The 24,428-nt window shown below is 45.4% G+C and overlaps 1 protein-coding gene across 1 annotated transcript; it reads right to left on the bottom strand.

Annotated features, from left to right (window-relative positions):
* Positions 1-178: 178 nt before the first annotated feature.
* zyg11l (zyg-11 family member, cell cycle regulator, like) lies at positions 179-24,385 on the bottom strand. Its single transcript, XM_029643016.2, has 14 exons — positions 24,306-24,385; positions 23,597-23,765; positions 22,545-23,356; positions 22,196-22,339; positions 21,859-22,035; positions 9,771-9,835; positions 9,537-9,636; positions 9,255-9,305; positions 8,096-8,257; positions 7,964-8,011; positions 7,186-7,386; positions 7,045-7,097; positions 848-945; positions 179-634 (listed from the first exon to the last, which is right to left on the bottom strand). The coding sequence occupies exons 1-14, from the start codon at positions 24,306-24,308 to the stop codon at positions 444-446; spliced, it is 2,274 nt and encodes a 757-aa protein (XP_029498876.2). The 5' UTR covers positions 24,309-24,385; the 3' UTR covers positions 179-443.
* Between the last annotated feature and the right edge of the window lie 43 nt (positions 24,386-24,428).

Below are 24,428 nucleotides of genomic sequence, written 5' to 3'. Positions count from 1 at the left end.
ACAGCACCTCAGAGCCCTCTGGTGACAAAGATTGGATTTTAAACTCCAAACACACACAGTACACCCGTTTGTTGTTACATTCCTGTTTAATTAGGAGAGCTGATTATTCTAGTCTCTTTTGAAAGTTGTTTAAATTATCGACAAAAAATAGCTCTGCTATTCTTTTTAAAATCAGTTATCAAGGTCACTTACTTCTAGAACAACTCCAGTGATCTTTTAGAATGTTAATGTTGAAAAATTATTTCTACAGCTAGGTATTGAGGAGTCCGATGTCAAAAAGTGTCTTTCTGAGCATTTAACAAATATATTAACATTTATTATCCTAATTCCCACCAATGCAACTACTACAAAATACATATCGTCGACTGTACACAGAAAGAGATGTCAGATCCCATTCATATTTTAACACACCTGTGACTAAGGGGTCAAGGGTCACAGATCCATCATGACCTCCCATGATGTCCCTTTTCTGTCTGTGTTCTCAGGGGATTGCTGGTGGTCTGGTGGCGCTCCACCATACCCAGGATGCTCTCTGCCATCCCTCTGACATTGCTGTGGGTGGCAAGGTCAGAGGACAATGTCTTTAGGAGTTCCACTGCCCCTTCCACCTGGAGCATATGGCAGTACTGCACACCTGGAATAAAATAGAATCACACATTATATACAATGTATTTAAAGCACCTCAGTAATATAGACAAACTAGTGAGGGAACACCTCAGGCCACACACATTCTATGTGATCAAATGACTATGCATGTGCCTACAGCCCAGTATCTTACAGCTATCTTCAAGTTATTGAAATAGTTCCCCAAATGATACCATGTACTGTAAATGACACACACACACACCGTTCTGAGTGCAGACGAGATGCATAGCCCAGACAGCCCATAGCTGCACTCCAGCAGGCTGAGAGGTCTGAAGCAAGGAGAAGAACGGCCGAAACGACCTGAGGGAGGAAGGGAAATAAGGAGGAAGGGAGAGAAAGAGAGATGAACAGTGAGAGAGAGAGAGAAGTCATGCAGAAGAACGGCTCCTGACTTGTTAACTTTTTGGTTGTTAAGAGCGAGACTGACACGATTAAATGAGCAAAAAATGTATAGGTAATCAAATTGTACAACTGAAGATCAACACAGGAGGAAAAGATTGACAGAGAGTTAAAAGACCAATCTTCATCGCGGTAGCTAGCCAAATTCAAATCTGTCAACTACTTTACCATCTAGCTCTAACTGTTTACTGCTGGTAACCATTGCAACATGGCCACCGAGGCAGTGCCAGCAGCACCCCCCCCCATTTTTGAATATCCAGCAGAAATTAAATCAGAGAAGGGAAGAATCCATTTTAAAAACAGAATTCTGAGGGGGAACCCAGAAACTTTGTTTGCCGACTGCTCACAAAACAGCACTGTTACAAACCTGTTATTCTACACAGACAACACTACTGCCTGGCATACAGCTGTAACCAGGGATTTCAGCTACACCACAAAAAAAGGCATCTGCAAGGGAAGGCAAATACACATGTTTGAGGACAGCGATAAGGACCAGGAAAACAGGTTTCTGATGGTAAACATGAATCAGAACGGCACTGTCATGGTCCAGGGCAGTGGGGCTGCACTCAGCTCTGTTGTGCAGGACTTCCCCACCCTAACGAAGATAGCAGAAAGCAAAAAAGACAAGGGCAGCACCCCGACCTCTCCCCACACCTCAGGCACCCCAACAGCAGGACCATCCTCCCCCCTGCCTGCCTACAACCACCAGAGCCAAGACCACACTACCATCAGCATGTTGAGAGACAGGCTGGCTCTGTTAGAGGTATGGGTTACTGAGCTGAAGGAGCAGCCCCCCAGCTACACCACCATCAGCCTGCTGAGAGACAGGCTGGCTCTGTTAGAGGTATTAATCGGAATGGCTGATTAATTAGGGACGATTTCTAGTTTTCATAACAATCGGAAATCGGTATTTTTGGCCGCTGATTTGCAGATAAAAAAAAAAATTAAAGTAATTTTTTATTTTGTAATATTTTTGATACCTTTATTTAACTAGGCAATTCAGTTAAGAACACATTCTTATTTTCAAGGACGGCCTAGGGTGGGTTAACTGCCTCGTTCAGGGGCAGAAGAACAGATTTTCACCTTGTCAGCTCGGGGGATCCAATCTTGCAACCGTACAGTTAACTTGTCTAACGCTATAACGACCTGCCTCTCTCTCGTTGCACTCCACAAGGAGACTGCCTGTTACGCGAATGCAGTAAGCCAAGGTAAGTTGCTAGCTAGCATTAAACTTATCTTATAAAAAACAATCAATCATAATCACTAGTTAACTACACATGGTTGATGATATTACTAGATATTATCTAGCGTGTCCTGTGTTGCATATAATCTGACTGAGCATACAAGTATCTAAGTATCTGACTGAGCGATGGTAGGCAGAAGTAGGCGAGTAAACATTAATTCAAACAGCACTTTCGTGCGTTTTGCCGGCAGCTCTTCGTTGTGCGTCAAGCATTGCGCTGTTTATGACTTCAAGCCTATCAACTCCCGAGATGAGGCTGGTGTAGCCGAAGTGAAATGGCTAGGTAGTTAGCGCGCGCTAATAGCGTTTCAAATGTCACTCGCTCTGAGCCTTGGGGTGGTTGTTTCCCTTGCTCTACATGGGTAACGCTGCTTTGATGGTGGCTGTTGTCGTTGTGTTGCTGGTTCGAGCCCAGGGAGGAGCAAGGAGAGGGACGGAAGCTATACTGTTACACTGGCAATACTAAAGTGCCTATAAGAACATCCAATAGTCAATGGTTAATGAAATACAAATGGTATAGAGGGAAATAGTCCTATAATTCCTATAATAACTACAACCTACAATTTCTTATCTGGGAATATTGAAGACTCATGTTAAAAGGAACCACCAGCTTTCATATGTTCTCATGTTCTGAGCAAGGAACTGAAATGTTAGCTTTCTTACATAGCACATATTGCACTTTTACTTTCTTCTCCAAAACTTTGTTTTTGCCTTATTTAAACCAAATTGAACATGTTTCATTATTTATTTGAGGCTAAATTGATTTTCTTGATGTATTATATTAAGTTAAAATAAGTGTTCATTCAGTATTGTTGTAATTGTCATTATTACAAATAGAAATATCGTCCGATTAATCGGTATCTGCTTTTTCGGTCCTCCAAAAATCGGTATCAGTATCGGCGTTGAAAAATCATGATCGGTCGACCTCTACCCACAACCCACCCCCAAACCGACAACATTTTACCCACATCCCCAGTCAACAAGGAGACTCACATGTGGACACCTACTACAGAGAGAAGCTCTCTGGCCCCCCCTGACACACCCCCACACACCCCTCCATGTACACGGGCCCTGTGTACTCCAGCCCCAGACCGTAAACGCACTAATCTGGTAAAACCCACTGAGGTGGCCATCCTCATTGACTCAAATGGGAAATTCATCCAAGAAGGTAAACTCTTCCCCCAACACAAGTTGTGCAAAATGTGGTGCCCAAAAACACAGAATGCACTCCACATCCTGTCCCAGCCTGACTTTGGCACACCATGCTACATTATTATTCACACCGGCACCAACAACCTGCGAGAGGAGCAGGAGAGAATATGCAGCCTGGTCAACAGAGTAGCAGAGAGGGCCTCTGATTGGTTCCCCAACTCCCACATCACCATCTCCACTCTGCTGCCCCGCACCATTCAGAATGTCAACGCTGACATCACCAGAGGGTGTGGCCTACTCCCGAACTTACACGTTGCTCACCACCCAACAATTACCCCAGAGCATCTGCACGACCACTCCCACCTGAGGAAGCAGACAGTAGGGATGTTTGCCAAGTCTCTAAAGGACGCGGCACTTGGTAGACAAACACCCCATGATGTACTGGGCAGAGGACCACCCAGAGACCCCTACCAGGCCACTGCACCAACAAGGGGCCCCAGGCCCCTTCATGCCACACCAGACCCAGCGCACCCCACAGGCCCCACCCACCACCAGAGCATCACCACTTCCATCGGCTTAGTCAGACTGGACCGGGCCTAGCCTACTACCCCGCACCAGACCACCACCCCTACCAGACCAGAGAGGAAGCCCCATGGCCCAGAACTGGCCCTCCTCCACTCCACTGGGCCCAACAGCAGCACCAACGCAGCTGTGCAGAGGTCGTCAGAGGACAGGAGAACCCTCTAGAATTAAGTGAGATTAAACAGCTCCTCCAATACATCTATACACACACACACACACTACTAGAATTTACTTGTTCCATGAATAGGAATATTTATCGTTGTCTCTGATTGGGGATCCTATTTAGGCAGCCATTTCCATTTTGGTTTTGTGGGTTATTATTCTATGTTTAGTTGCCTGTTCGCACTAGTCATATTGCTTCACGGTTCGTTTTGTTATTTTGTATAGTTTTGTTCAGTGTTGCATTCGTTTAATAAAATAGAATGTGCGCTTATCCCACTGCGCCTTGGTCTCCTTATGACGACCATGACACTTCCAAAAAGCATTTGATTCTATTTGGCATACAGGACTGTTCTACAAAGTTATTGAAAGTGGTGTAGGGGGTAAAACATATGACATAATTAAATCAATGTATACTGGCAATACGTGCAGCATTAAAATTGTCAAGAAAAGAACAGAATTCTTTAACCAGGGGCAGGACCTTCGTCAGGGTTGTAATCTGAGCCCTGCACTCTTCAATATTTACATCAACAAATTGGCCACTATTCTAGAAAAATCCTCACCTGGGCCCTGGCAGTAAACCCCAAAAAGACTAAAATAATGATTTTCCAGAGAAGATCCAGATCTCAGGGAATTAGACCAAAGTTCTCAATTGGTACACAATATATAGAGTACTGCACACACTACAATTACTAAGGTTTAAAAATAAGCTCAACTGGACACCTTAATGAGGCAGTGAATGAACTGAGAGAGAAAGCAAGCAGGGTATTCTACGCCATTAAAAAACAAATTCAAATTGAAATACCTATAAACAATTGGCTAAAACTAATTGATTGTGTCATTGAAACAATTGCACTTTATGGCAGAATGTAAAAAATATAAAACAATTAGAGAGTGTAATTTCCACTTGCAAAACAAGATTTCACCAAATGGGACAAACACCCAATTGAAACCCTGCATGCAGAGTTCTGTAAGATTCTCCTACATGTCAAGAGGAAAACTACAAACAATGCATGCAACTCAAAAAAGAGCAAATAGGTTTTTGGAAACATCTAAAATACAGTGACCCCCTCTCATATCACTACCAAGCCCTGCAATGCCAAGAGCTGAGCAAAGAAAAGAGTCTCCTCATCCAGCTGGTCCTGGGGCTGAGTTCACAAACCTGTTCTACTAACACACTGAAGCCTCAGGACCAGAACATCCAATCAATCAGGATAAACCAAATTCCAACACACTCAAAACAAAACTACTGCTTATTGGGAAAGACAAGCACAAAGCAAAATGCACTGCTATCTGGCGCTATATCGACAGTACACCGTGTTTAACTCTTGGACCATGGTTTCTGATCAAAAACCTTGACAAAGTACAGGCTCAGTGAGCACAGCCTTGCCATTGAGAAGGGTAGACACAGGAAAACCTGGCTCCCTGTAGAGGAAAGGCTGTACAACCACTGCACAACAGCAGAACCTGAGACAGAGCTGCATTTCATGACAAAATGTAAAAAATATAAAACAATTAGAGAGTGTAATTTCCACACATTTGAAACCCTTATTCAAGGGTTCAAAGACCTCTCTGATGAGAATAGGCTACCTGTCCTGTTGGGGGAGGACACAGAGAGCTGTGGGCACACTACATTGCTGCCTGCAATAAGATGAGGGACAGTGTCTGACAGACCAATCAACCTGCACATGTCCTCTACTGTATGCTTATTGTTATTGTTCAATGTATGGTTATTTTGACCCTTGGTTATTGTTGTTACTGTTGTCCCATTGACAATTTTGATTCTTATTATCTTAATATTGTAAATATCCAAAGTAAGCTTTGGCAATATGTACATTGTTACGTCATGCACAATAAAGCAAATTGAATTGAGAGCGAGAGAGAGAAACAGAGAGAGAAAGAGAGAAACAGAGAGAGAGAGAGGGAGGAACATAGAGAGAGAAACAGAGAAACAGAGAGAGAGAGAGGGAGGAACATAGAGAGAGAGAGGAACATAGAGAGAGAAACAGAGAAACAGAGAGAGAGAGAGGGAGGAACATAGAGAGAGAAACAGAGAAACAGAGAGAGAGAGAGAGGAGGAACATAGAGAGAGAGAGGAACATAGAGAGAGAGAGAGAAACATAGAGAGAGAGAGAAACAGAGAGAGAGAAACAGAGAGGAACAGAGAGAGAAAGGGAGAGAGGAACAGAGAGAGAAAGGGAGAGAGGAACATAGAGAGAGAGAGAGAGGAACATAGAGAGAGAGAGGAACATAGAGGGGGGAGAGAGAGAGAGAGAGAGAGGAACAGAGAGAAAGGAGAGAGAGGTTGTGGACAGGTGTCTTTTATACTGATAACAAGTTCAAACAGCTGCCATTAATACAGGTAACGAGTGGAGGACAGAGGAGCCTCTTAAAGAAGAAGGAACATAGAGAGAGAGAGAGGAACATAGAGGGGGGAGAGAGAGAGAGAGAGAGAGGAACAGAGAGAAAGGAGAGAGAGGTTGTGGACAGGTGTCTTTTATACTGATAACAAGTTCAAACAGCTGCCATTAATACAGGTAACGAGTGGAGGACAGAGGAGCCTCAGGTCTGTGAGAGCCAGAAATCTTGCTTGTTTGTAGGTGACCAAATACTTATTTTCCACCATAATTTGCAATTAAATTCATTAAAAATCCTACAATGTGATTTTCTGGATTTTTTTTCTCATTTTGTCTGTCATAGTTGAAGTGTACCTATGATGAAAATTACAGGCCTCTCTCGCCTTCTTAAGTGGGAGAACTTGCACAATTGGTGACTGACTAAATACTTTTTTGCCCCACTGTATATGATTTATATGGCTTCTCTGAGTAGCTCAGACAGATAGACAGACAGGCAGTCAGTCTTACCTGTAGGACACCATCTCACGCTCAGGGAGGGCCCAGGTCAGTATGGCAGCATGCTGTAGAAAGTAAAGACAGGTAATTGGAGTAAAGAAAACACTTAAGAAAACACTGATATGCACACACACACACACACACACACAGTACCAGCTGTTCCAGTATGGTTTGTCGGAGCCCCTGGTCTAGGGTCCATGCATCCTGTCTGGAGGTGAGGTGGGCCAGGATGCCCCCAGCAAAGTAGCTGACCCCCACCTCCACCTGGGGCCCCTGGAGCAGGGTCACTACATGCTCCAACAGGTCCTCCTGCATCATGTCTGCCTGCAGCTCTTCCACCTCTGCTATGTTGTTCTGGACCACAGAGAGACCAGGAACCATATTCATCAATCGACTCAGAGTAGTAGATCTGAACTAGAAGCAGGTCCCTCTGTCCATATAATCGTATTCATATTGATTTAAAACACAAAACTGATCCTACATCAGCACTCTCACTCTGAAATGGTTTATAAATACTGGCCCTGAGTAGTGTTCAGTAGGAATGAAACAGATGAAAACGCTCCCAAACAGAGTAAAATAGGGATGTACTATCTGATCCTATTACACATGCTTTCAAATGTTTGGCTGTGGTGTGTCCTAATGAACCCAGGCGCAGGGTGGAGGGAGACAGAACACCATGGACCATCAACAGATAAACACTTCCAGTTTTTATGATGTGGTTGTGTCTGTCCCTTGTTTATCTTTACTGGCTCAAACAAAATAGAAGTGGTTTTGATTACAGAAACATGCATTTTCTCTGTGCAATTATGACTTGAGCATACAACCCAAAGTGTAACACATGTAAATAATATGCACAATGATAATGTAGAAAAATCAGAGCACTGACATACTCAAACAAACAACTGCAACATGTTGAAACAGAAAGACCTACCAGAAGACCTAGAACTTTCTGCTGTATAGAAGATTCAGAAGAGTAGGTCTGCAAGGCAAGAGAACAATTAATTGAATGGTTCCACCATTTCAACTATGAATGTGTGTGTGTGTGTGTGTGTGCTTCTCCTACCTCCAGCACCTCCTCGTACAGCTCCAGGCCCTGACACTGGATGAAGTGTCGCGAGGCAGTGGGTGTCTCATCAGTCAGGTTCCACAGAGCACTCAGGGCAAACTTCAGAGTGGAGTCCACTACTCCTGCCATGGCTTTCTGATGCACTATACCCAGCAGCTGCTGTTAGAGGGGAGAGAGAGAGACAAAGAGAGAGAGGAGGGTGAGAGAGAGGAGGAGAGATAGAGGTGAGGGGGAAGAGAGGAATAGAGGGAGAGGAGTCAGGGGGAGAGAGAGAGAGGTGAGAAGGAGAGAGGAGGAGAGATAGAGGTGAGGGGGAAGAGAGAGAGGAGTCAGGGGGAGAGAGAGAGAGAGAGGTGAGAAGAAGAGAGGAGGAGAGATAGAGGTGAGGGAGAGAGGAAGAGGAGTCAGGTGAAGGGGAGTGAGAGAGGAGATAGAGGTGAGGGGGAGGCAGAGAAAGGGTGAGATGAGGTTAGGGGGAAGAGGGTGAGGTGATGTGGGGGAAAGGGTGAGATCAGGTGAGGGTGAGATGAGGGGAGGAAGAGGGTAAGATGAGGTGGGGGAAGAGGGTGAGATGAGGGGGGTGAGGTGAGGAGGGAAGAGGGTGAGATCAGGTGAGGGGGAGGGTGAGATGAGGAAGAGGATAAGATGAGGTGGGGGAGGGTGAAATGAGGTGAGGGAGGGGAATGAGATGAGGTGAGGGGGTGAGATGAGGTGAGGGGGTGGGTGAGATGAGGTGAGGGAGGGGGTGAGATGAGGTGAGGGGGAGGGTGAGATGAGGTGAGAGGGAGGGTGAGGTGAGATGAGGTGAGGGGGAGGGTGAGGTGAGGGGGAGGGGGAGAGGTGAGGTGAGGTGGAGATGATGTGAGGGAGGGTGAGATGAGGTGAGGAGTGGGAGGGTGAGGTGAGGGGGAAGGAAAAGAGAAGGTAAGGGGGAGCGAGATAAAGGTGAGGGGGAGAGAGATAGGGAGAGAGATAAAGATGAGGGGGAGAGAGATAAAGGACAGGGGGGAGAGATAAAGGAGAGGTGAGGGGGAGATAAAGGAGAGGTGAGGGGGGAGATAAAGGAGAGGTGAAGGGGGAGAGATAAAGGAGAGGTGAGGGGAAGAGAGATAAAGATGAAGCGAGGGGGAGAGAAATGGAGGGACAGATTTCTTACCTTCATAATAAATATATCTGCCCCCAGCTGTGTGGTCTGCTCTGTAGACAGCTGCAGAGAGACAAACTGTTTCAACAAATGATCTTAGCAACATAAGCCACGGCCAACTGCCCATGGAGTCCAGTACATCAATCCTATTCCCAGTCAAAAATTCAGGTCCATGGGGGGTATGGGGTCCCTCATGGGGGGTATGGGGTCCATGGGGGGTGAACTACTTTGCCAACTTGTATGGAGATGATAAGGTTGAGGAAATAATGCATTTAAAGAAGGGTGGGGACCTACTTTGGCCACTAGTATGGAGATGACGGCCACAGCCATCCTCTGCAGGGTCCGGTCCACGTGACCGCTGAGCCAGTTCATCACCAGCTTGGCTGCTTCGAACCTGACAGGGACACAGCAGTGAGATCCTATAAAACCTAGGACTTAACCCTAATTTAAGATCTGTACACATAACTCAAGGTTTCGATTTAATTGATTTAGATTGATTTCAATTCACCAGGCTATGGACAGACTGACCTGTCAAAAGGGACGTCCTGAAGGATGGTGTCACTGCAGAGCACCAGCAGGCAGTTCTTCTGTAACTGGAAAAGGGGAAGCACAGGCTTTGGTTATAATAATAATTTGTTGTGTCCCTTTCAGGAAACTCATCAGCAAAACATCACCACATAATGCATAAATAAATAAATATACGGAACAAAAATATAAACGCAACATGCATCAGAGTTACAGTTCATATAAGAAAATCAGTCAATTGAAATAAATAAATTAGGCCCTAATCTATGTATTCCACATGACATAGGCATAGGCCCACCCACTTGGCAGCCAGGTCCACCCACTGGGGAGCCAGGCCCAGCCAATCAGAATGAGTTTTTCCTCACAAAAGGGTTTTATTACAGACAGAATGCTAAAACTCACAAGTTGAGAAATGGGTAAAAATCTGGGGCTCCACACAAGATCTCACCCCGTGGGGTCAAAATGATCACAAGAATGGTGAGCAAAAATCCCAGAACCACACAGGGGGACCTAGTGAATGACCTGCAGAGAGCTGGGACCAAAGTAACAAAGCCTACCATCAGTAACACACTACGCCGCCAGGGACTCAAATCCTGCTTAAGCCAGTACATGTCCAGGCCCGTCTGAAGTTTGCTAGAGAGCATTTGGATGATGCAGAAGAAGATTGGGAGAATGTCATATGGTCAGATGAAGCCAAAATATAACTTTTTGGTAAAAACTCGTGTTTGGAGGACAAAGAATGCTGAGTTGCAGCCAAAGAACACCATACCTACTGTGAAGCATGGGGGTGGAAACATCATGCTTTGGGGCTGTTTTTCTGCAAAGGGACCAGGACGACTGATCCGTGTAAAGGAAAGAATGAATGGGGCCATGTATCGTGAGATTTTGAGTGAAAACCTCCTTCCATCAGCAAGGGCATTGAAGATGAAACATGGCTGATCCCAAACACACCGCCCGGGCAACGAAGGAGTGGCTTCGTAAGAAGCATTTCAAGGTCATGGAGTGGCCTAGCCAGTCTTCAGATCTCATAGACATTTTTGGAGGGAGTTGAAAGTCCGTGTTGCCCAGCAACAGCCCCAAAACATCACTGCTCTAGAGGAGATCTGCATGGAGGATTGGGCCAAAATACCAGCAACAGTGTGTGAAAACCTTGAAGACTTACAGAAAACATTTGACCTCTGTCATGGCCCACAAAGGGTATATAACAAAGTATTGAGATAAACTTTTGTTATTGACCAAATACTTATTTTCCACCAGAATTTGCAAATAAATTCATTAAAAATCCTACAATGTGATTTTCTGGATTTGATTTCTCTTTTTTCTTTGTCTGTCATAGTTGAAGTGTACCTATGATGAAAATTACAGGCCTCTCTCATCTTTTTAAGTGGGAGAACTTGCACAATTGGTGGCTGACTAAATACTGTTTTGCCCCACTGTATATCTCTCATCCCCTTTGAATGAGCGCAACCAAACAAAGCTAATCTCCAAAAAATCAAAATGTGCAGTCAAAATAAATTGTGAGCCAGGGCTACACACTGGCTAAATGCAAAACACAAAACTTATCGACAGCCCACCCTTGAAAGACAATCAGCAACCAAGTTGTCCTTACCACGTACATATCCGATCTCAAGTGGAAACTCCTGCAATATCCGTAGTAATTTTCCTCTCGTGATTTTCCTGAGTGGAATAGCTTCAGGGAAACGAGTGACAGGGCGCATAATGCTTAACAGAAACTCTTTGTTTTGGGCAAAGGACCAACACAATCCATCAGAACCCTGCTGAAAGGTTAGTCAAAAGCAGGAATAGGCTGCAAAAGTGGTAACTGGTACAGCTTGGTTTGGTTCACCCATGTAATGGCAAACATAACAGGATTTATAGTAAGACACAACATCTTGTTATACAGACCTGGCTAGAAGACGTTACGCAAGATACAGTCAAAGCGGAATTGGAACTACAATTTGAGATACACTGGGCCAATCGTCTTGCCCAGAAAGGGTGCGAGAATGCCATGTCCTCATTAGAACACCATCTCTGTCAAAGTAACCCACACGAACTTCATAAAACTCCACCTCTGGACGTATCTCAGCAAAAAGAGGGGAGAGTTAAACATCTTTAATCTGTTCCGCAATCAACTGCTTCCTAAACATTGTATCAACTGTAGGGACCCTCTCTTCCTTCAGTGGTCCTACAAACTCGCTGACCTTTGGGGTTTTCAAAGGAGAGGTCAACTCAGGAGGTTTACCGAAATCAGGATCACTCATAAACGTCTCAGATAGATTGACCATGGTGGGAACGCTCACATCCTCCTCAATACTAGACTTGCTCCTGGTGACTTTCTTAGACATAGTATGTGTAACCGCACACGCTGGGAACACTCTAGGGTACTTCTCTGATAACATCAGGTTCCTCTACTCTGGGTTCTTTACAATTGACAGCATTTAACATTTAACATTTAAGTCATTTAGCAGACGCTCTTATCCAGAGCGACTTACAAATTGGTGCTTTCACCTTATGACATCCAGTGGAACAGCCACTTTACAATAGTGCATCTAGGTCTTTTAAGGGGGGAGAAGGATTACTTTATCCTATCCTAGGTATTCCTTAAAGAGGTGGGGTTTCAGGTGTCTCCGGAAGGTGGTGATTGACTCCGCTGTCCTGGCGTCGTGAGGGAGTTTGTTCCACCATTGGGGGCCAGAGCAGCGAACAGTTTTGACTGGGCTGAGCGGGAACTGTACTTCCTCAGTGGTAGGGAGGCGAGCAGGCCAGAGGTGGATGAACGCAGTGCCCTTGTTTGGGTGTAGGGCCTGATCAGAGCCTGGAGGTACTGAGGTGCCGTTCCCCTCACAGCTCCGTAGGCAAGCACCAAGCGGATGCGAGCTTCAACTGGAAGCCAGTGGAGAGAGCGGAGGAGCGGGGTGACGTGAGAGAACTTGGGAAGGTTGAACACCAGACGGGCTGCGTTCTGGATGAGTTGTAGGGGTTTAATGGCACAGGCAGGAGCCCAGCCAACAGCGAGTTGCAGTAATCGAGACGGGAGATGACAAGTGCCTGGATTAGGACCTGCGCCGCTTCCTGTGTGAGGCAGGGTCGACTCTGCGGATGTTGTAGAGCATGAACCTACAGGAACGGGCCACCGCCTTGATGTTATTTGAGAACGACAGGGTGTTGTCAGGATCACGCCAAGGTTCTTAGCGCTCTGGGACGAGGACACAATGGAGTTGTCAACCGTGATGGCGAGATCATGGAACGGGCAGTCCTTCCCCGGGAGGAAGAGCAGCTCCGTCTTGCCGAGGTTCAGCTTGAGGTGATGATCCGTCATCCACACTGATATGTCTGCCAGACATGCAGAGATGCGATTCGCCACCTGGTCGTCAGAAGGGGGAAAGGAGAAGATTAATTGTGTGTCGTCTGCATAGCAATGATAGGAGAGACCATGTGAGGTTATGACAGAGCCAAGTGACTTGGTGTATAGCGAGAATAGGAGAGGGCCTAGAACAGAGCCCTGGGGGACACCAGTGGTGAGAGCACGTGGTGAGGAGACGGATTCTCGCCACGCCACCTGGTAGGAGCGACCTGTCAGGTAGGACGCAATCAAGCGTGGGCCGCGCCGGAGATGCCCAACTCGGAGAGGGTGGAGAGGAGGATCTGATGGTTCACAGTATCGAAGGCAGCCGATAGGTCTAGAAGGATGAGAGCAGAGGAGAGAGAGTTAGCTTTAGCAGTGCGGAGCGCCTCCGTGATACAGAGAAGAGCAGTCTCAGTTGAATGACTAGTCTTGAAACCTGACTGATTTGGATCAAGAAGGTCATTCTGAGAGAGATAGCGGGAGAGCTGGCCAAGGACGGCACGTTCAAGAGTTTTGGAGAGAAAAGAAAGAAGGGATACTGGTCTGTAGTTGTTGACATCGGAGGGATCGAGTGTAGGTTTTTTCAGAAGGGTGCAACTCTCGCTCTCTTGAAGACGGGAGGGACGTAGCCAGCGGTCAGGGATGAGTTGATGAGCGAGGTGAGGTAAGGGAGAAGGTCACCGGAGATGGTCTGGAGAAGAGAGGAGGGGATAGGGTCAAGCGGGCAGGTTGTTGGGCGGCCGGCCGTCACAAGACGCGAGATGTCATCTGGAGAGAGGGAGAAAGAGGTCAGAGCACAGGGTAGGGCAGTGTGAGCAGAACCAGCGGTGTCGTTTGACTTAGCAAACGAGGATCGGATGTCGTCGACCTTCTTTTCAAAATGGTTGACGAAGTCATCTGCAGAGAGGGAGGAGGGGGAGGGGGAGGAGGATTCAAGAGGGAGGAGAAGGTGGCAAAGAGCTTCCTAGGGTTAGAGGCAGATGCTTGGAATTTAGAGTGGTAGAAAGTGGCTTTAGCAGCAGAGACAGAGGAGGAAAATGTAGAGAGGAGGGAGTGAAAGGATGCCAGGTCCGCAGGGAAAGTTTTCCTCCATTTCCGCTCGGCTGCCCGGAGCCCTGTTCTGTGAGCTCGCAATGAGTCGTCGAGCCACGGAGGCGGGAGGGGAGGACCGAGCCGGCCTGGAGGATAGGGGACATAGAGAGTCAAAGGATGCAGAAAGGGAGGAGAGGAGGGTTGAGGAGGCAGAATCAGGAGATAGGTTGGAGAAGGTTTGAGCAGAGGGAAGAGATGATAGGATGGAAGAGGAGAGAGTAGCGGGGGGAGAGAGAGCGAAGGTTGGGACGGCGCGATACCATCCGAGTAGGGGCAGTGTGGGAAGTGTTGGATGAGAGCGAGAGGGAAAAGGATACAAGGTAGTGGTCGGAGACTTGGAGGGGAGTTGCAATGAGGTTAGTGGAGGAACAGCATCTAGTAAAGATGAGGTCGAGCGTATTGCCTGCCTTGTGAGTAGGGGGGAAGGTGAGAGGGTGAGGTCAAAAGAGGAGAGGAGTGGAAAGAAGGAGGCAGAGAGGAATGAGTCAAAGGTAGACGTGGGGAGGTTAAAGTCGCCCAGAACTGTGAGAGGTGAGCCGTCCTCAGGAAAGGAGCTTATCAAGGCATCAAGCTCATTGATGAACTCTCCGAGGAACCTGGAGGGCGATAAATGATAAGGATGTTAAGCTTGAAAGGGCTGGTAACTGTGACAGCATGGAATTCAAAGGAGGCGATAGACAGATGGGTAAGGGGAGAAAGAGAGAATGACCACTTGGGAGAGATGAGGATCCCGGTGCCACCACCCCGCTGACCAGAAGCTCTCGGTGTGTGCGAGAGCACGTGGGCGGACGAAGAGAGAGCAGTAAGAGTAGCGGTGTTGTCTGTGGTGATCCATGTTTCCGTCAGAGCCAAGAAGTCGAGGGACTGGAGGGAGGCATAGGCTGAGATGAACTCTGCCTTGTTGGCCGCAGATCGGCAGTTCCAGAGGCTACCGGAGACCTGGAACTCCACGTGGGTCGTGCGCGCTGGGACCACCAGATTAGGGTGGCTGCGGCCATGCGGTGTGGAGCGTTTGTATGGTCTGTGCAGAGAGGAGAGAACAGGGATAGACAGACACATAGTTGACAGGCTAGAGAAGAGGCTACGCTAATGCAGAGGAGATTGGAATGACAAGTGGACTACACGTCTCGAATGTTCAGAAAGTTAAGCTTACGTAGCAAGAATCTAATTGACTAAAATGATTAAAATGATAGAGTACTGCTGGGGTAGGCTAGCTGCGTTGTTGACACTACCCTAATCAAGTCGTACCGTTGACAGGACTTGGCACGACCTTCCCTCCATAAAAATCGTTTCCCAAAATGAATGACACCTCCATCACCGGTAGGCTAGTCCTCACCCCAACGACGACGGAACCAGAAATTAGACCAGACTCGACTTCCACATTATACAACGGATCCTCCATACAATCCATCTCCGCGTTGCACCAACAAAGGCAAAACACCCTCCAAAATGAAGGACTGGGCTGCCCCAGTGTCTCACAGTATCTTCACCGGCTGCATAACAGCATCGCCACTCTGCAGAGACACGAACTCATCTGAAACAAAGGGTTCATACACATCTGATCTAAAATCTTGTTTAGGAGATACACCAGTCCCAAGCAGAGACTTAATGGGCTGGAGTGCTCCCACCAGAAGAAATGGCTTTTTCTCCCGCTTTCAACTTAGGACACAGAGACGATGTCTCCTTTCTCACGGCAATGTGTCCTTTCTCAATGACAAACTGGCGGATACGAGAAAAAAAAACAGTTTTCGGAATCTTGCAGCAAGAGGTGCCTTCTTTGGATTGCTTTTTGCGCATGGATAACTACTGGGTGCTTTGTTAGTGAAGGTATTTTTACGTGTCAATACAAACTCATCTGCAAGGACTGCAGCTTTCGCAAGAGTGAGATCCTTGTGCTCATAAATGTAGGTAGCAACCCTTTCATGAAGGTAATTCTTGAACGGCTCAAAAAGTACAGTGGTTGCTCCTTTCAAAGTTGCGTCATACTGCAGCACACCTTGCGGGCTGCTGCAGCATTCTGTGGCACGTTATCTAATTATCATCCATGTTTTCTGTTAACTTCTTAATTAAGGTATAGGGGGCAGCATTTTCACTTTTGGATAAATTATCGTGCCCAATTTAAACTTCCTGCTACTCATGCCAGGAATATAAGATATGCATATTATTAGATTAGATTAGATTTTGATAGAAATCGCTCTGAAGTTTCTAAAACTGTTTGAATCATGTCTGTGAGTATAACAGAACTTATGTAGCAGGCAAAACCCGAGGACTAACCGTTCAGATTTTTGGGGGGTCTCTGTCTGTTTTAATTTTAATATCTAACATTTCGATGGCCATAATAAATAGATATGCCGATAGTGGATAACCTTGCTTTACTCCTCTTGACAGTTTAAAACTTTCTGAGAAGTAGCCATTAATTACAATTTTACACCTAGGGTTACTATACATTATTTTAACACATTTTATAAGAGACTCTCCAAAATTGAAATGTTCCAGGCATTTATACATAAACTCCAGTTGTACTTTATCAGAAGCCTTTTCAAAGTCCACTATGAATAGCAGGCCTGCTTTCCCAGATTTTTCATAGTGTTATATTGTTTCCAGTACTTGCCTTATATTATCTCCAATGTATCGTCCATGTAAAAAAAACTGTCCGATTAGAATGAATAATGTCAGACAATACCTTTTTATTTCTATGCGCTATACATTTTGCTAGAATTTTTGCATCACGACATTGAAGTTTAAGGGGCCTCCAATTCTTTATATTTCCCACTTGTATCCTGTTTCAGTAATAATGGAATCAGACCTTCTTGTTGAGTGTCTGATAATCTACCATTTACATAGGAGTGGTTAAAACATGCTAATAACGGTCCTCTGAGTATATCAAAAAATTGGTATGCCATCCAGTGCTGGACTTTTCCTGGACTTAAAGGCTTTAATTACATCAAGAAGTTCCTCCTCTGTATTTTCACCTTCACATGTGTCTTTCTGTATGGCTGTTAATTTTACATTATTTATAGAAACAAAATCTATACAATCTATACAATTCGGTTAGAGGAGATGGAGGAGACTGAAATGAAAACATATGCTTAAAGTATTTTGCTTCCTCTTTCAAAATATAATTTGGTCAATCATAGGTGACTGTCATTTGTAACAAGTTTCAGTAAACTCTTTTTGGTAGCAATTCTATGTTGAAGATTTTACTCGCTGTTTATTATCTATGCATAGTCACTTTACCCCTACCTACATGTACAAATTACCTTGACTAACCTGTACCCCCTCACATTGACTCATTACCGGTACCGCCTGTATTTAGCCTAATTATTGTTACTTTATTGTGTAACTTTATATATTTTTTACTTTAGTTCATTTAGTAAATATTTCCTTAACTCTATTTTCTTAAAACTGCATTGTTGGTTAAGGGCTTGTAAGTAAGCATTTCACGGCAAGGTCTACACCTGCTGTATTCGGGGCATGTGACAAATACAATTTGATTTGATAATCAAAAAGACATGCTTCTTCCCTTGCAAACTCAACATGGCTTTATGATTCTGTCTTTAGTCATTTACAGAACTGTTGTCTGTATGCCTCTGTTACCAACTCGTAAGCCCAAAGGAAAGCAGCTTTAACAGTGTCATAATCTGAACTCTGGTCAAGAAATAAAGCGGCATACACTTGTGGAGCTTTTCCCAAAATAACACATTGGAGGACCAGTGACCAAATATCTCACAGCCATTTTAGGGATGTGGCAATCCGCTCAAACAGATTCAAATACACATCCTTCTCATTGCAAGGCGGTACAAGTCGGCTGTTTCGACCAAGATCAAACTCTGTTGAGGGGGCAGGATGGTCTGGCTGGATTTGGAGTGCTTCCAGATCCATCTCCCTTTGTCGCACTGCCAGCTCCATCTCTTTTAATCAAATGGCATGCGCATGTTGTTCTTGTTCTAGTCTGGTTGCACATTCTCGTTGTTTGGCTGCACGCTCATTTTGTCTTTCCCTGTGCCCCAACTCTAATTTCTGTTGTTCAAGCTCAAATTTTTTCTCCTACTTTGCCATTAGTTCTAACTGCCTTAGTTGCACCTCTATGGGATGTATTCTACTACCCGTAGCACCCTTTTCATCAGCCTCTCTCTAAGAGAGGATTTCCTCCACCAAAGCAGTACCGATAAACTCTGACTACTGCTTTTGGACTGTCAGATTCGGCTTTGTACATTTATCTAGCATCTCCCATGTAGGGTTTTCCACAAATGCTTCCAGCTTAAAGTCCATGGCTTTATGTTTATTTTACAAGCCTGTGTGATTATGCAACTATCAAAATGATTCCACCAATCTTATAACTCCTCTGGCTATAAACTCTACTACAAAAGTGTATTTTGAACACTCAAATATCTGGGCACAGCACATACTCATGGGAAACAAGGTCCCGGATGAGCCCCCTCCAGGACACCTACACCACCCGATGTTACAGGAAGGCCATAAAGATCATCAAGGACATCAACCACCCGAGCCACTGCCTGTTCACCCTGCTATCATCCAGAAGGCGAGGTCAGTACAGGTGCATCAAAGCTGGGACCGAGAGACTGAAAAACAGCTTCTATCTCAAGGCCATCAGACTGTTAAACAGCCACCACTAACATTGAGTGGCTGCTGCCAACACACTGACACTGACTCAACTCCAGCCACTTTAATAATGGGAATTGATGGGAAATGATGTAAATATATCACTAGCCACTTTAAACAATGCTACCTTATATAATGTTACTTACCCTACATTATTCATCTCATATGCATACGTATATACTGTACTCTATATCATCGACTGCATCCTTATGTAATACATGTATCACTAGCCACTTTAACTATGCCACTTTGTTTACATACTCATCTCATATGTATATACTGTACTCGATACCATCTACTGTATCTTGCCTATGCTGCTCTGTACCATCACTCATTCATATATCCTTATGTACATATTCTTTATCCCCTTACATTGTGTATAAGACAGTAGTTTTGGAATTGTTAGTTAGATTACTTGTTGGTTATTACTGCATTGTCGGAACTAGAAACACAACCATTTCGCTACACTCGCATTAACATCTGCTAACCATGTGTATGTGACAAATAAAATGTGATTTGATTTGATTTGTTATGTTCCCCAGCTAGAAAACCAAATAATGTTGCTCAAACTGAAGGGGGAACTAACAAAGAGTCACTGACAACAACCAAAACAAAACAGGTGGGGTTTTAGGAGGGGTTCTAAAATACACTCATGGGGGTGTCCAATGAAAGTTGACTACTGTAGCAACAACAACTGGAACCTAAAAGACCCCCCCCGTGAGTGCTCACTACATTTGACCACTAAGAGGAAAACAAAAGAAAAACCCACACCAAACTTAAAGACAGGAAGCAAACCAAAAAGGTGGAGCAAAACAAAATCAGATTAAGTATTTGCTTGTCTAGAAATCTAAATAGGGCGAGCCAACTAAAGGTGTTAACCTTCCGCATCTATCAAGACAACTGGAGAACTGGGCCAGCCACTCTTAAATAGCATCTGGGCCAGCACAGGTGAAACACCTTCCCACTATTGAGTTGGCAACCAGCCCAGGAATAACACATACTGACTAATGAAGTGATACCAATTGTTGCGCCCTACGTGCTAACGAGCTATACGTGCTAAAAGTCCAACCTCAAAACATAAATGGAAAAACCCGAACCTGTAACAACACAACAATATAAATCACAAGCAATACAACAAGAAACAACTAGTGAGGACGAGTGCATTCAGAAAGTATTTAGACAGAAAGTATTTAGACCCCTTGACTTTTTCCACATTTTGTGACGTTATAGCCTTATTCTAAAATGGATTTAATTAAATTGTTTCCTCAATCGACACACAATACACCATAAATGTGATATTTAAGTTTTTCATTTTGAATAAATTCACTAAAATCTCTAAAAACCTGTTTTTGCTTTGTCATTGTGGGGTATGGTGTAGATTGATGAGGGAAAAAAAACAATTTAAACAATTTTAGAATAAGGCTGTAACGTAACAACATTTGGAAAATATCAAGGGCTCTGTAGACTTTTTGAATGTACTGTTCAGTCCATTGGATAAGGAACATTTCACAGTTCAGATAAATGAGAGTGGGGAGGGGGGGGGGTCGTTGAGCAGAGTTATTTGTTTAACTGTCTGATACTGGTGGGGACAAATTATTTCTGGGCTTTGGCAGGTTTTCTGTACATAAAATCTGTATCGTGGCCTGATGGCCAGCAGCATATCACCCTGCATCCCACTGCTGGCTTGCTTCTGAAGCTAAGCAGGGTTGGTCCTGGATGGGAGACCAGATGCTGCTGGAAGTGGTGTTGGAGGGCCAGTAGGCCGCACCCTTTCATCTGGTCTAAAAAAAATATCCCAATGCCCCAGGGCAGTGATTGGGGACATTGCCCTGTGTAGGGTGCTGTCTTTTGGATGGGACGTTAAACGGGTGTCCTGACTCTTTGTGGTCACTAAAAGATCCCATGGCACTTATTGTAAGAGTAGGGGTGTTAACCTCGGTGTCCTGGCTAAATTCCCAATCTGGCTCTCATACCATCACAGTCACCTAATCATCCCAAATGTACAATTGGCTCATTCATCTCCCCTCCTATAACTGTTCCCCATGTCATTGCTGTAAATGAGAATGTGTTCTCAAGTCAATTTATCTGGTAAAAAAAAGTCAGAGCTGGTAGGGTACTCCTGGTTGAGTGGGTATGTGAGCTCGGTGGCAATCCTTACTGCCGTCCGGTACACAGTAGAGTATTACTTTATATTGTATTTGGCTTAGATTTTTTTATGGGTACAGGAGAGAGAGTAGCCAACTCTGTGTGATAATTTGTGTTTTATGCTTTAAAATTAGCCCAGTATTTGTTATTTATTAGTTATTATTTTTTTAAATAATTTTCTAATTTCAGCGTCATGAGGAAGCCTAAAGGATTTCAGTGGTGGTTTAGAATGTTTTTAAATGTCCCCTAAAGAGACCTGTCCCTTACATTACTTTTGTATACTTTTTAGCCAGTAGTTCTGAAAGTAGCATTCACGAGCCAAAAGTGGTCCCTGAAAGTTGTGTACTACATCACATATGTGCAGATATGTGCACCACGTCATTGCTCTCTCCCTCTGCTGTGTGTGCATCATGCTAGCTGTTTCTCAAATGGAGAGAGGCTGAAGCTCATTGACTGGAACTCAAATTGCTAGGGGGCTGGCCTTGAGGTAATACAGTTATTCTGCTCATAGAACATGACAAAACCCCATGCACAAAGAAAGGTCCATATATAAATGACTGGCCTGCACAGAGCCCTGACATCAACCCCATCTAACATCTTTGGGATGAATTAGAACCCTGACTGCAAGCCAGGCCTAATCGTCCAACATCAGTACCCAACCTCACTAATGCCCTTTTGGCTGAATGGAAGCAAGTCCCCACAGCAATGTTCCAACATCTAGTAGAAAGTCTTCCCAGAAGAGTGAAGGCTGTTAAAGCAGCAAAGGGGGGACCAACTCCATATTAATGCCCATGATTTTGGAATGAGATGTTCGATGAGCAGGTCTCCATATACTTTTGGTCATGTAGTGCATGTTAAAGTGTGTGTGTGTGTATGGGCCCGAACCTGTTGGTGGCTGGGGAAGCTTCTCATGGCTTCCAGCACCTGATGCACAACTGCGCTGAGCAGGGGGTGGGGCATGCCCACAGCCATGTCTTGATTGGTCAGGTTGAAGACGCAGGCTGAGGCCACCAGCTGGACATGGAGAGACTCTGAGTAGTTCTGCATCCCTCCCAACACCAGCTACAGGGAGGAGAGAAGGGTACCTACATTAGGACTTCATAACACATTCATGACCCATACATAGCACATGTATAAGCAGTACATTAGCTTTTTGTATAAATGCTTATGTCAACAACCACAATTTCAGGCATTTCATATGCAGACATATTCCGACCGTTACCTTCAGGATGTCTGGTCTGGTCTGGTCGTACATGTCGTTAGTCAGCTGGTAGAGATGGACCAGGGCCTCGCGTGTGAAACACTCTCTCTCTCTGTACCTCCTCAGAGATTCACAGATCTGTTTCTCATTGGCCTCCCCGGCCACCTGGAAGACAAACACAAGAAGATTATTCGTCAGTCACTTATTCCTCATTCTTCTGCACATATCTGATAGGCCTGGATAGGTCATAGCTGAAACTACTTCTTACACCTTCACAGCGGTCTCAGATCCAAAGCAAGTAAATGACAGCAGGAAGTAGGAGGCATTTTTTGTAATGAACAATAAAATCCCCCCCAGGTGGTCACCTCACCTTTAAGTTATTCTTCCCAGACAGAACGTCACAGGAGCCAGCCCCAGTAGCCAGAAGCCCCAGGAACAAAAGCCCTCTCCTCCCCTCGACGAAGGCAGTGACCGCCCCTTCAGTCACCTTCTTCCTTCCAGACACATCCAGAGACACAAGTGCTGGGAGAATCCCAGAACCCCCCTCCAGAAGCAGCCTCACCGCTTCATCCCCCTCTCCCCCTTCGTCATTCTCTGCGGATGGTGGTGCAGAGACGAAGCGGTCGTCAGAGAGGTCCAGGTGCCTGAGGGCGTGGAGCTGGCTAAGGATGGAGATCACTCTGGCGGGTGACATGTCCAGCTGCCTCAGCCCGTGGGCAGTCAGGGATCTCAGGGTAAGCCGGCAACCCAGCAGGGCGCTCAGCTCCGTGACGAGGGTGCTGGAGATGTCCAGGACCTCTAGCTGTGGGAGAGTACAGATGTCCTCCAGGAAGGGGTCTGTGAGGTCTGTGTTGGCCAGGTTAAGTGTCCTCAGGCCCTGCAGAGAGCTGAAGCCTACCTGCTCTTCCTTCACCTCCAGGGACGTCCAGCCCAACTGGAGCCTGCTCAGTGTGAGCCTCTGCAGGCTGGCTCTGCACTCCGGGTTGGAGGCCAGGCCTGAGAGGATGTGGGCACCAGTGAGGCCCCCAGGGACCCCAGAAGCATCCAGCTCCTGCAGCCGGTGAGGGCAGAGGGCCAGACGGAAGGCCTCTGCAGAGAGGGGAGAGGAGCGGACACAAGCTCTGCGCAGACGGAGTTGTTCACAGCTGCGGAAGATACCGACTGTTCTGTCGTTTAGCCTGCCTAGGGGATGAAAAAATAAGAAGTGAAAACTTGAGGCAAGGCTAAAATGTGGACGAGAACAGTGATGACCGGGAGGTTGACACAACAATATCTTGTTTTAAAAAATTACGTAAAATCAACACATTGAATAGAAATTCCCTTTTTTAAACCCATAGCAGGTTTGTTAACCATTACATTTATTTAATTCCATTTGTGTGTTTTGTTGTTGAACATTCTCTGGCGCCCTCCCTCCCTACTCACCCTGGGCAGCCATCTTGTGCAGTAGCTGATCCGCCATTTCCTGTGGGAGCAGTGGGGCCCAGCTGAGCCTCAGGGAGCCATCTGGTTGCGTACTGCAGAGGGAGTCCAGGCTGAGACACACCTGGGCCAGACACAGCTCAGACAGGGACACGGGACAGGACTCCTCAGCCTGCAGTCAAACACAGCTGGCTTTGGTTCTGCAGTGCATGACATTGCACCTGATGCAACCACATTTGACATGAATGGATACTTGGTATGTTTAATTTCCATTCAGCAATGATAAATGATTAGGCTTTTAGGTACCTTAATCTGTCACTCTATTTGAAGTGTTTTGTAAGCTAAATAGTTTTCAGAATAAACATTTTACTCAATCAATATTTGATAACTCAAAACTTGTAAAATGTGTAAATATATATATTTTCAACAAGTACTTAGTTATGTCTTTTCTCATGTCGAACAACGAGAGTACATTCAGAGCCACTGACACTGTACAGTGGTATATGCGATTGCGACATGGCTTGTTTCTAAATTTAACCAGAATAGAGTAGTGGCGCATTAGTTAGTCCCTTTAAATCACCCTCTAATCCTACAGATCTCTTGACCAACCAAGTTGAACAAAAGCAAGGCTCTTGCTATTTTACTATTTGACAGAGACAGCAAGGCAATACGAAAAGGAACTGGGAAGGGGGAAGCCTAATAACTCACTCACCATTTTTCTTTTTAAATAGAAATATTTCCCATCACTTTGCAATATCAAATGACTTTGAGAACAAGCATTGTGGTTCAAATTGCAAGACTATCTTCTGTCGTGGATATGCACATGTATATTCCG

Source organism: Oncorhynchus nerka, linkage group LG9b, assembly GCF_034236695.1.
Source record: "Oncorhynchus nerka isolate Pitt River linkage group LG9b, Oner_Uvic_2.0, whole genome shotgun sequence".
NCBI classification, from domain to species: Eukaryota; Metazoa; Chordata; class Actinopteri; order Salmoniformes; family Salmonidae; genus Oncorhynchus; species Oncorhynchus nerka.
Note: the sequence above shows the minus strand (reverse complement) of the source record. Positions and strands in the feature narration are given on the sequence as shown.

Coding starts and splice junctions, on each gene's coding strand:
- zyg11l (XM_029643016.2), bottom strand. Junction 9,836..21,858: donor GCTTCCCCAGCCACCAACAG/GTTCGGGCCCAT, acceptor CCCCTTTTCCAG/TTACAGAAGAACTGCCTGCT. Junction 8,258..9,254: donor CAGATATATTTATTATGAAG/GTAAGAAATCTG, acceptor CCCCTCTAACAG/CAGCTGCTGGGTATAGTGCA.